We start from the raw sequence: 12,069 nt of genomic DNA on the forward strand, positions 1-12,069 counted from the left end.
AGAAAAGAAACAGGTAATCTACTATAATTGAACCATGCAGATTGCAGTGATCAACAAATAGAGCCAAGATCTGTTGCGCAGGATCTAAGTATCTATATACATTTTTACATGAATTACAAAATAAGTTAACTTTGTTTTACAAAAAGATAAACTGATCATTGATTTCTGTTTACATTTTCCATCTTTTTGATCAAATTTTAAAGAAGACTGTTTTCATACTTGACTGCCGAGTTTGTGTTGAGTAGAAATAGCTGAAAACAATAATATAAAAACAGTATTTTGTTTTAAGAAAATACTAACATAAGTAGGAGATATCACAACAATTTTTCTAAAAATTATAATATAATAATAAAAATTATTGTTATATTTTTTTAAAAAGTTATTTTGTTTGAGATAATATTTAATTTTAATATTGCAATTGTTCTATAAATTTATATATATATATATAAATATATATGTTTGAATACTAATTATTTTAGAATATTATAGTATTTTAATTTGTTTGATGTATATTATACTTTTATATTGTTTGTTGTATTTGCATCATTATTTTATAAAATATTTTGAAGTAGTAATTACAATATTGTAACTGTATGTAAATAAAATTTATTAATTTATCAACCACATAAATTTAGTTTTACCAACCCGCCAATGTGTAAAATTAAAACAACATTTTTTCATAAATTGTGTAATATATCTTTGTTTTTAAAAAATCAAATCACAACATATGCAGAAAATTTCTACATATTTATTAATCATAAATATCATATGATAATTCAAAACAATTTGTAAAAAAAAAAAAGATGATAGGAGAATCATAATTTAAAATCATAACAAAATCTTTAAAATTTAGTTAACAAAAAAAGAAATCATATTGTCTACTTGGATATAATCTTAGTTTTTGAAATTCTGATTGGTTTTTATTTTTTTTTAAAAATTATTTATATTTTATAAAATTAGTTTCATATTTGTATTTTTTTTTTGAAAAAGCTTCATATTTGTACTTTTCAATTAGTATAGTAGGATACAATTACAAAAGTATCATATAAAAGTTTCCAATTTCCATAAATACTTCAGAAAATATTTATTAAATGCATTCTCAAAGTATATATTTTTATATAACATATCTAACTTTACTTTAACAGAAAAATAAAAATATCAGACCAGATAGAGAAATCCGTAATTAATCAAGAATTAAAAAACCTAAATCTATATTTAGAAACGCCATGTATCATATTTTTTGGAACACGGTATATTTAATCTCGAATCAGTCAAATGTAGTAAAAAATTGAAACTATTATGGTATACTGTATTCTTATAATTAAGTTTTGTTGAAAGGAAAAAAAAGAAACATATATATAGATCATGTGTATGTAGTAAGGCTGGCTTGATGAATCCAATGAGCCGACAATATTCACTTAGGATACCCTTTTGATGTCTTCGTCGTCTCTTTTGTTTGTTTTTTAGTCATAACCCCATAAAATAAAAAAAGAAATCGAGATCTATTTGACTTAAATTATAAAGCTTTATGCATTGCATGTTCAATTCAATACATTTTCTCATTAAAAAAAGAATTAAACTGCTATGTTAACATCAGACAATACAATATCCCCATTCCACTCTTTTCTTGATACTTATACATACATAAATTTATTTAGTAGAATAAATAATAAACACGTACAACTTTATTCAATTATTCATTTATTGAAACAAAATGTTTTTTTTTATATTAATAAAATCATATATTCCCAACGTCTCTCTGCAACACGCACCACCAAGCTACTGACTAGAGAGGACCTCTCCCCCCCCATGTAGTTTAGGGATACGCTCCCACACGCGCTACAACGCGAGTGTATTTTTTGTCATACGACATCGTTTTAGTCTTATACCGTTGACTAATAATACGCTTGGGTTTTAACAAATACATACGTATTCATCTCTCTTACTCATCTTCTTCTCTTCTTCTCTTCTTCTCTCTCTCTCTCTCTCGTTTCCACTCACAAGACTCTCGGATACATACAACAAAGCGAACTCAGAGCTCTCTCTCCCTATCTCTCTCTTTCTCTGAGTCACGCATTTTTTCGTCTGTGATTCTCGAGCTTTTCTTATTTGCCCCCCGAGGTTTTTGGTCGGTTCTTCACGGTTGGTCTGGAGATACTTTTTTTTGTGTGTGTATGGCGTTGATTGAGTGGTTGAGGAGGAACAGATGAAAGTCACCGGAAAGCCGTATCCGACGGCGACATTACCGCCCTCTGAGCTACAGTCGAAGCTATTCACTAACCCTCCAGATCTCAGGGCTATTCAAAGAGTCACTAAACGCAGAGCAAGGAACCCGAGTTTGACTCGTCACCGAAGATCCGGCGCTTCTGGTGGTAGACGAAGCAGACCTGAGACTCCTCTTTTGAAATGGAAGGTTGAGGATCGGAATAAGGATAGAGGCGGCGGCGTTGTTGAGGACGATGATTACGAGGATGCTGGATGTAATAATCATGATAATAATAATAACCAGGTTGAGAGGTCTGAGACTATTGCTCCTACTACTCGCCGCAACGATCGGAGGAAAATCTCACGGCCTGTCTCTGTTAGGAAACTCGCCGCCGGTCTATGGAGGTTACAAGTACCTGACGCGAGTTCCAGCGGCGGAGAGAGGAAGGGGAAAGAGGGGTTAGGGTTTCAGGTACCCTTTTTTTTTTTGGAATCTTATGGTTTTCTTGAGATCCAGTAGTAGCTTTTTGTGGCTCTTTACTTAGGAATTGAAGTGCATTGAGGTAGTTGTTGTTGTGGATTTAATGGAAGTATTGAGAGAGATGATGATCTCAATTTATTACTCAATTGGTGATTGCTTCACTTTGAAGTTCAAGTTCAACAACCACTGCTCTGTGATTACCTTATATCATCTTTTGTTTCCCTTTCATAATTATATCATCATTAAGCCTACATATGTACAACTCTTAGTCAGTGGATTGATCATTAGAAATTCATTGACTTAGTAATTATGATTTAGTCCAAACTCGAGCTGATTATAACCATATACAGTATGCAGTTAGAATACTGAGAGCGTTTCCTATTGTTTGTTTGTTTCTCAAACTGCTGGATTTAGTGAAAGATCTGATGGGTGCTGCTCATATGGAGAAAGAAACTTTATGATCATTTAGCTTTCTGTTTTAAGCTATATTGTTGTTCCCCCCTGCAGGGAAATGCTGGGTACATGGGTGTTCCGTATCTTTATCACCATAGTGACAAATCTTCTGGTGGTCAAAGCAACAAGATTAGGCAGAATCCTAGCACTATTGCTACGACGAAAAATGGCTTCTTGTGTAAGGTGTGTTTATCTTCTCATTCTTCGTAGTGTATATGATACTAGCTAAACAATAGATGTATGTTTACTCTTCCAAAGACTTAACGTGCTCTTTTACCATAATTGTGGTTGAGATTATATTTTCTCCTCCCTATAGGAATTACCAAAAAGGGGTATTCTTGTCGATTGGCGTACTTGATTGTGTATTTTTGCTGGTATTATGGTTTCTTTTCATTTTCAAATCAGATTAATATTCAAATGTAGTATTATAGAAGAGGTCCCAAAAGTTTCTCTTATATCCCCAAGCTGCAGAAAAGAAAAACTTGAATGAGATTGAGAGTAATAATCTGAGAGTCCGAGTTGGTTCTTATCTAGTTTATGAGGTCTTGGTCATTCTTACCTTTTTGGGAAATGGGTTTGATAAAAGCTACGAAGCTTTAATGTATAACTTTTAACTTGGGCATCCTAATGCATGGAACCCTATACATTCTTCTGTTGGGCTTTTCTTGTTTGATTCCTAGAAGGTTTTTATTGTGATTAACTGATCATTTTGTGTAAATTCTTTATGGTTTCTTGACCTCAAGTCTTATATTGTTTTCTTGTCAGCTCGAGCCTTCAATGCCATTTCCCCACTCGGCGATGGAGGGGGCAACAAAATGGGATCCTGTCTGCATGGATACAATGGATGAAGTACATCAAATTTATAGCAACATGAAGCGTATTGATCAACAAGTGAATGCTGTTTCATTGGTTTCTTCCCTTGAAGTAGAGCTGGAGGAAGCACATGCTCGCATTGATGATCTTGAGAGCGAGAAGCGATCTCACAAAAAGAAGCTTGAGCAGTTCTTGAGAAAAGTTAGCGAGGAGAGGGCTGCTTGGCGGAGCAGAGAACATGAGAAGGTCCGAGCAATCATCGATGATATGAAAACTGATATGAACAGGGAGAAGAAAACCCGTCAGAGATTAGAAATCGTGAATCATAAATTAGTCAACGAGCTTGCAGATTCAAAGTTGGCCGTGAAGCGTTACATGCAGGACTATGAAAAGGAAAGGAAGGCAAGAGAATTGATTGAGGAAGTTTGCGATGAACTTGCCAAGGAAATAGGAGAAGATAAAGCTGAGATTGAAGCATTGAAGAGAGAATCCATGAGCCTCAGAGAAGAAGTAGACGATGAAAGAAGAATGCTGCAGATGGCTGAGGTCTGGCGTGAGGAACGTGTCCAGATGAAGCTTATTGACGCCAAAGTAGCACTCGAGGAAAGGTACTCACAAATGAACAAGCTTGTAGGAGATTTGGAATCTTTCCTCAGGTCCAGGGATATCGTTACAGATGTCAAAGAAGTGAGAGAGGCGGAGTTGTTAAGAGAAACTGCTGCATCAGTTAGTATCCAAGAAATCAAGGAGTTTACATATGAGCCTGCAAATCCAGATGATATCTACGCTGTATTTGAAGAAATGAATGGCGGTGAAGCTCATGATAGAGAGATGGAGAAATCTGTTGCTTACAGTCCAATCAGCCACGGTTCTAAAGTTCACACCGTAAGTCCAGATGCCAATTTGAACAACAAGAAAGGTAGACACTCGGATGCTTTTACTCACCAGAATGGCGACATTGAAGAAGATGATAGCGGTTGGGAAACAGTGAGCCACCTCGAAGAACAAGGATCAAGTTACTCACCAGATGGGAGCATTCCTTCTGTGAACAACAACAATCACCATCACCGAGACAGCAACGCCTCGAGTGGTGGTACAGAGTCCTTAGGCAAAGTTTGGGATGAGACAATGACTCCAACCACAGAGATAAGTGAAGTGTGTTCCATTCCAAGACGCTCATCCAAAAAGGTTTCATCAATAGCAAAGCTTTGGAGATCATCAGGTGCAAGCAATGGAGACAGAGATAGCAACTACAAGGTAATATCAATGGAAGGTATGAATGGAGGAAGGGTTTCAAATGGGAGGAAATCATGCGCGGGAATGGTGTCACCGGACAGAGTCTCGAGTAAAGGCGGATTCAGCCCAATGATGGATTTGGTTGGACAATGGAACTCTTCACCTGAATCAGCGAATCATCCTCATGTAAACCGAGGAGGAATGAAAGGTTGCATAGAATGGCCTAGAGGTGCACAGAAGAATAGTCTGAAGTCAAAACTCATTGAAGCACGAATCGAAAGCCAAAAGGTTCAGTTGAAGCATGTTCTTAAACAGAAGATTTAAAAGCCGAACCGGTTTTGGTCACAGCTGAACCATATTTTAATACCCGGGGGCACTGCGTGGGGTTCTCTGATCTTTCACCGGTTTCTGATTCTGTATGAAGTAATAATGTTCCGGGGAAGCAGTCAGAGCCAACGAGCAGTTTAGACCGGAGTTTGGATTACGCATGTCATTTGGTCATTAGCAATTAAGCAATGTGTACTCTAATATTATTATCTCCTCTCATGGATGAAAAACCTGTAGCAGAGTAAGAGACGCTAATGTTCCGTAAGAGACTTTGTTCATCAATTTATATGATATAGTTCTTAGTTTCCTGCAAACTCACCAAATTTGCGAAGATGCGCATTTCATTTCGTTATGATTTGCTTTGATTTTTGTTTTCGTTTTGTTATGGTCAAAGGCTAAAAGCAGCTCTGAACTATTATGTATAGTGGAAATTTTCGTTTTCAAATATTCATGACATTATAGAACAATTGTCCTCTTAGAGGGGATGTAACCAAAGAAAGAAGACAACGTAAGATAATAGTACAACAGACTGGATTTGAATTGTTGACAACAGAAAAAACAAAACTAAGCACAGCACATCATTTTTTTATAATATACTTTTCCCCTTTCTTGGAATTGTATGAATCAAATCAATCATTCTCTTATTTGTATTCTTGAAAGTTAACGTGACCAGTTGCTTGAGCATGCTCCACCGCTTCCTGTTACAGTTTCGATTATATGTTTCACTATCAAGCTCTATGGTTGATAAAAAGCATACCAAATGAAGAACTTAAGGAGACAAAGCAAATGACCTTTTGTCCAATAACTCCAATTTGGCATACACCGCAACGCAGAGTGAAGTTTGCAGTATCTGTGTAACTCCTTTTCCTGAATCAAATAAACCAAATCACAGGGTTTATTCTTTTTTGCTTAAGCAGTTAAGCCACATATAACAAACTATAGTTAACACATATATATTACCTTTGTTGGTCCTTTACTAAATTTAGTACAAGCCCTTCGATTGACCCGATGGATCTATCTTTACCAACTGGAAATATAGTCATATCGAAATCTTCCTCAGCTCCTTCAAATGGAGACAACTGGAAAATTCATAGCAACGAAGTATTTGAGCCACCAGTTTTGTAATTCAGTTCAATTTTTCAATGCAGAATATATCAACTTACAGCGAGTGCATCGTAGTGAAGACCGTCATAGATTAGCATAACTCTTTCGTTGTAGTTTCTCGTCTGCAAAAGAGAAAACTACTGTTTGATACTTTTGAAGTTTTGTTTCTTTCAGAATTTGTATAGTTTGATTTTGATGATACCTGTCCATACAAGTCACATCGACTAGTTTGAATATCGTAAGCTGCAATTTCTCGACCATAATAATCTGCTAATATAGAAAGCTCAATCGCACCTACACAAAAGAAAACAGAAAGACACTTATCAATACAAGATGATGAAACCTACAAGCATCGAGGACATGATAGTATGGAGATATTGAACAAATTAGGCAAAGATACCTCCCCACTTCTCCGGATTGAGAATCCAAGCACAATACTCTTCATTTAGCTTCCCTAGAAATGCTTCGTTATATTTCTCCTTGTTGCTTGCAACTGCTGCTGCTATCACCTTTGCAAAATAGTACCCAGCTAATGTCTCAGAACTATTTAATAATGATTGGATAATTCACTAAACGGTTACTGGAAATACTCAATTCATTTGGTAACATTCTCTTCCATAAACCTACCCCAAGTATTGCTACTTTTCGACTGTTAGGAATTGGATATTAACCATATCAAGAATGATTAAAGAACGGTATCAGTAACCTCTAAGCTTAATGAAGCTGATAACTACAAGGTAAAAGAAGCTAAACATAGAATGCAGCTGAACTAACTCTTAACAGATCAAAGAAGCTTAAGATAAATGAGCAAACCTGTCTCAGCTCAGGAGCTTTTTTTTGGTCCTTGTCCATGACATAGCTGTAGAAGAGAAAGAAACCTCAAAGATAAGAACACAAGGCTCAAAGGCAAATAACTCTATAAACTTCTTATTAACTCAAAAGAGCTGATTACCCAATTGCGTTGAAGAGACAACTGTTGTCAGATGGTATAACTCTTCTCACAATGATTCCTTCCATGTTAATAATAACCTCAAACTATCTGCATTCCAATTTCCAAAATCAGCCAAAAGACATTTTCATATTCCCAATCTTAAGCTGCTCGTTTAACCAAGAAACATATCAAGAGAGAAACATAAAACAAGATCTTTACACAAAGAAGAGACATAATTGGATAAAACAAACGACTTGAGCTAGTAAAGACCTATGCAACCAAATCCGATCTAATCAAACGTAGCACCAACAATTGCAACCAAATCAGATATATGAATCACAAGAAGGAACCCAACCCAATCGAAAGCAAAAGGGTTCTACAAATTTCGAAACTTTTTAAGATATAAAGTTATGATTTTTGAGAAATACCCAGATGAAGATTAAACACCAAACGGAATGAAAGCACCAAATAAAGAAAGAGTTGGTTGAAGAAAGAACTAAAGATTTTAAAGAAAGCAATAGTTTTTAATAAAAAAATTGGATCCACCGAAAGAAGCATAAACACGTAACGTGTGGTGGGCATTTTCATGGGTCAGTTCGATTACTAAGGAAGGAAGAACTCACCGGTTGGGCAAACAAAAAGATGTTGTGATTCTGAGAATTGAAACAAATAAAAATGCAAAGGTGTAAAGGTGTCTGATGTCTCGCCATTATTATAAGCCAATGACTTGGATTTTTTTGCTTTGACGGCGTCATCCTCCTCCTTACCGAAGACAACACAACCAAGACCAAATTATTAGGTTTTGAACCCATGCTACGCATGAGTTTATTTAATATATTTTGATAAAAATTATATATGATTAGTTACGGTAATAAAATATTATCTCTTAAAAAAATTAAAATTAGTACTAAGGGAAAAATTAAATTTCAGATACACAATTTTTTAAAATATAAAAATCAATTGTGTTATAAAATCAAATCTGATTAAAAAAATTATAAATTTAACTTGATGTCCAGGCGAGGCAAATCAAAATGATGACCTCACATATCCTAAACCATTTTATTTGACCACCAAAAAAACGAAACAATTTTATAATCATGAATTTAACTCGTTTTCATATTTAATTGATCGCTACCACCTATGTTTTTGTGTTTTTGTTCAATATTTTCTTATTCTTCATATTCTTTCTTGTCATTTTCATTGTCAAATTTTGTGTTAATTGTCATCATAACTTTTACCGTTTGGTTATTCGGTATACTCTTTTTCTTCTTCTTCCTCGTCAACTTCTTCACATTCTTCCACTGAAAATATTTTTTTAGACTACCACACAACTTGTTAATTCATCAAACTCCAAGAACAAAATCATTTCTTTTCTCATAAAATTTGCAAAATTCATGATTAACTGCATAGTCAACACATGCACCCAATTATTGACAATTTTATCCATATACTTATTTGGTTTTAGATCCACCCGTTTAGAAACTTCTCAAACCAAAATCCTTACTTGGTTTATAATATTTTAAAAACATAATAAAATATACTAATAACTATTTATTTAATATGAATCATATGATATATAGAAATATGAGTACACTATAAGAACATATTAATTATAAATAAATAATATCAATTATATTATATCATCAAATAATATCAACTGTATCATATTATCAAACAACCGTAACCGTAAATAACAGTAACCGCTTGAACTGTAACCGTATTTAAACGTAACTGTTTAACCGTTTGTTAAACGGTTCTGGTTAAGGTTACAAAAATTTCTAACCATAACCGATGGTTAATAAACCTTAACCGTGACAACCAGAACCCTGGTCATGCCTATGTATAGCTAATAAAACGTGTGTGTTTGTCGTCCATCTTTCTTCTTTAAACCTCAAAATATGACTCAAACATCAAATTAAGGTCTTGCGATGTCAATCCTTCTTCCTTAGACCCAAAAATAAAAAACTAATGAAAGAATATCAACTCATCTATAAAATCATACACAAAAATATGTTTTGCATCAATATTTATAATATTTTAAACTTTTAAAAGGTTTCGAAATATAAAATTTGAACCTTTTAATTTTTTTTAATATTTATAATATTTTAAACTTTTAACATTTAAAACTTATAATTTTTAAAAACTTTTTAAAAGTTAAGAACTTTTAAACGTTTCAATATTTATAATATTTAAACTTTTAAATTTTTTAAATATTACAATATTTTTTTGAAACTGTTTAAAGTTTTAATTTGATCAAATAAAAAACCAGATCAAACCAAATAAAACTTTTAAACTTGGACGCCTGATAAATCAAGCTTTCCTGCTAATTCGTTGTTGGTAGCATATTAATCTTATTTATACTGGTTCTGAACCATTGTCTAAAAAATTTCTAGCCGATGTGGGATATTGTGCTTAGTTTTTTGATTTCCATAAATTTAAAATTTTCCTTTTTCTAAAAAATTCAGTAAATTTAAAAAATGTTAATGAATGACATGTAAAATCATGATAGATTGTTTAAAATTATTCTTAATATAGAAAATTCTGGAAATTGTATAAAATGTTAATAAGTGATATGTCAAATTTCTATTGGTTATTTAAAATCCTATGTGGACGTCTTCAAGGAGATTATAGCTCCTACTTTTTATTAGTATAGATTAATAACAAAACCAGGTACACTGAATTTAGAAAAAATTATATTTAGATTTAATTTAATTTTCTTAAACTACTGAATTTAGAGAAAATTCAATTTAGTACTTAAGATTTCTTCTGTTTTTTTTTTCTCTGTCACCAAAAAAAATAAAATTCCAAAGGCAAATAGAAGATAGCTTAACAAAAAAAAAAGCTAATTTATATTGTTAAATTTATTCTTACACAAAAAAAAAAGAAAAAAAAAACTACAATTGATTATATATATCTTTATTCTTTTTGTTTCTCCCCTCTCATCATGCATCCTCCCACACTAATTGCAGAGAACCCTAAAAGTTTGAAGAAATCAACAATAGTTAGTAAAAAACTCTAGCTTGATTTTTGAAGCTATATATATTTTTCGTCATTTTTCCTCTGTCAGCTATTTCTTTCAATATTTTGTTTGATATATTCGTAGTTATTAGCCTCTTTGTCTTCACTAATGAAAATATTAGCAATTTGTTATAGATTCGAATTTCTTGGTTAACTATAGGAATCTATCTGTTTGTTTTTGGTGTTACTGTTTTGTTTTAATGAGTCTACAGATGTTAACATGGCCATGGTAGAAATCAGTTAGTTCCAGATTCTTTTAAATATCTAGACCAGGTGACTAATGGGTATGTGACCACTAGCTGTAGTGTATTTATTATTATTATTTAATATTTATTAATTAAAAAGGAAACGGGTCACGTCCTTTCAACCAGATACTTTGTTAAGAACAAAAACCATTGACACATATCTTACCTGCTCACGGGCATCATCACTTTGAGAAGCCAATAGTTGGACAAAAATCGGAACAAGACCATGTTCAATGACCACATAAAAATGTTGACGTTTGATTTTTGGTGGTGTGAGGTGTCTGATGTCTCGCCATAATTATAAGCCAATGACTTATTTTTTTTGCTTTTACGGTGTCATCCTCAACACAACCAATATCAAATAATTTCCTTTTTCATTTTTGCTAAATATATTTATATATTTTTTTGGATGATTTTACTTGTGTTATTTTCTTTAAAAATTATTAATAACAAAACCAGGTTCTGAATTTAGAAAAAATTATATATTGATTTAATTAATTTATTTAAAACTACTGAATTTAGAGAAAATTCAATTTAGTACTTAGTATTTCTTCTTTTTTTTTCTCTCTGTCCCCAAAAATAAAATTCCAAAGGCAAATAGAAGATAGCTTAACAAAAAAAAACAGCTAATTTATATTGTTAAATTTATTCTTACACGAAAAAAAAATAAATAAAAAATAACTAGAATTCTCTTGATTATATATATATATATATATATATATATATATATATTTTTGTTTATCCCCTCTCATCATGCATCATCCCACACTAATTGCAGAGAACCCTAAAAGTTTGAAGAAATCAACAATGGTTAGTAAAAAACTCTAGCTTGATTTTTAAGGCTATATATATTTTTGTTATTTTTCCTCTGTCAGCTATTTCTTTCAATATCGTTTGATTCGTATTTATTAGCCTCTTTGTCTCCAGTGATGAAAATATTAGCAATTCGTTATAGATTGGTCTCACAAGGCCAAGATATTCGTTTTCATGATTAATCTAGTATTTCTTGGTTAACTACAGGATTTGTTTGTGTTTCTGTTCTGTTTTAATGAGTCTATAGATGATTAACATGGTCATCTAATCATATTGGATATATTGATAATGGTGCAAAGAAAGATTAAATTTTTAAGAAAGGCTCTTTTGGGGACTTAACGACGTATCAAGCAGAACAAGGCACAGTTTGTTGTAATTATCTCATGATCCCTTGCTTCATTTGTTAATATCTATTAATTTCAAGGTGTTTTCAGAAGAAAACT

The 12,069-nt window shown here is 32.7% G+C and overlaps 2 protein-coding genes across 4 annotated transcripts; one reads left to right on the forward strand and one right to left on the reverse strand.

Moving 5' to 3' along the window:
• LOC104777993 lies at positions 1,915-5,820 on the forward strand. The gene is made up of 3 exons (XM_010502341.2): positions 1,915-2,677; positions 3,194-3,322; positions 3,905-5,820. The coding sequence occupies exons 1-3, from the start codon at positions 2,207-2,209 to the stop codon at positions 5,510-5,512; spliced, it is 2,208 nt and encodes a 735-aa protein (XP_010500643.1). The 5' UTR covers positions 1,915-2,206; the 3' UTR covers positions 5,513-5,820.
• Positions 5,909-8,286, reverse strand: LOC104777994 (ubiquitin thioesterase OTU1). 3 transcript variants are annotated; one of them, XM_010502342.2, is made up of 9 exons: positions 8,174-8,286; positions 7,572-7,658; positions 7,433-7,478; positions 7,020-7,128; positions 6,822-6,913; positions 6,679-6,741; positions 6,476-6,594; positions 6,307-6,382; positions 5,909-6,213 (listed from the first exon to the last, which is right to left on the reverse strand). In XM_010502342.2, the coding sequence occupies exons 2-9, from the start codon at positions 7,634-7,636 to the stop codon at positions 6,157-6,159; spliced, it is 627 nt and encodes a 208-aa protein (XP_010500644.1). In that variant the 5' UTR covers positions 7,637-7,658; positions 8,174-8,286; the 3' UTR covers positions 5,909-6,156. The 3 variants fall into 3 exon arrangements, with proteins under 3 accessions (XP_010500644.1, XP_010500645.1, XP_010500646.1); XM_010502343.2 differs by lacking the exon at positions 8,174-8,286 and adding an exon at positions 7,979-8,101; XM_010502344.2 differs by lacking the exon at positions 8,174-8,286 and adding an exon at positions 7,821-7,959.

This window comes from Camelina sativa, chromosome 3 (assembly GCF_000633955.1).
Source record: "Camelina sativa cultivar DH55 chromosome 3, Cs, whole genome shotgun sequence".
Taxonomy (NCBI): domain Eukaryota; kingdom Viridiplantae; phylum Streptophyta; class Magnoliopsida; order Brassicales; family Brassicaceae; genus Camelina; species Camelina sativa.

Bases quoted from the DNA above. Each gene is read 5' to 3' on its own strand.
- LOC104777994 (XM_010502342.2), bottom strand. From the start codon at position 7,636: ATGGAAGGAATCATTGTGAGAAGAGTTATACCATCTGACAACAGTTGT. The intron at 6,914-7,019 runs GTATCTTTGCCT...TCTTTTGTGTAG, and splicing joins CAATCCGGAGAAGTGGGGAG to GTGCGATTGAGCTTTCTATA. The intron at 6,742-6,821 runs GTATCATCAAAA...TCTCTTTTGCAG, and splicing joins GATGTGACTTGTATGGACAG to ACGAGAAACTACAACGAAAG.
- LOC104777993 (XM_010502341.2), top strand. From the start codon at position 2,207: ATGAAAGTCACCGGAAAGCCGTATCCGACGGCGACATTACCGCCCTCT. The intron at 2,678-3,193 runs GTACCCTTTTTT...TCCCCCCTGCAG, and splicing joins AAGAGGGGTTAGGGTTTCAG to GGAAATGCTGGGTACATGGG. The intron at 3,323-3,904 runs GTGTGTTTATCT...TTTTCTTGTCAG, and splicing joins AAAATGGCTTCTTGTGTAAG to CTCGAGCCTTCAATGCCATT.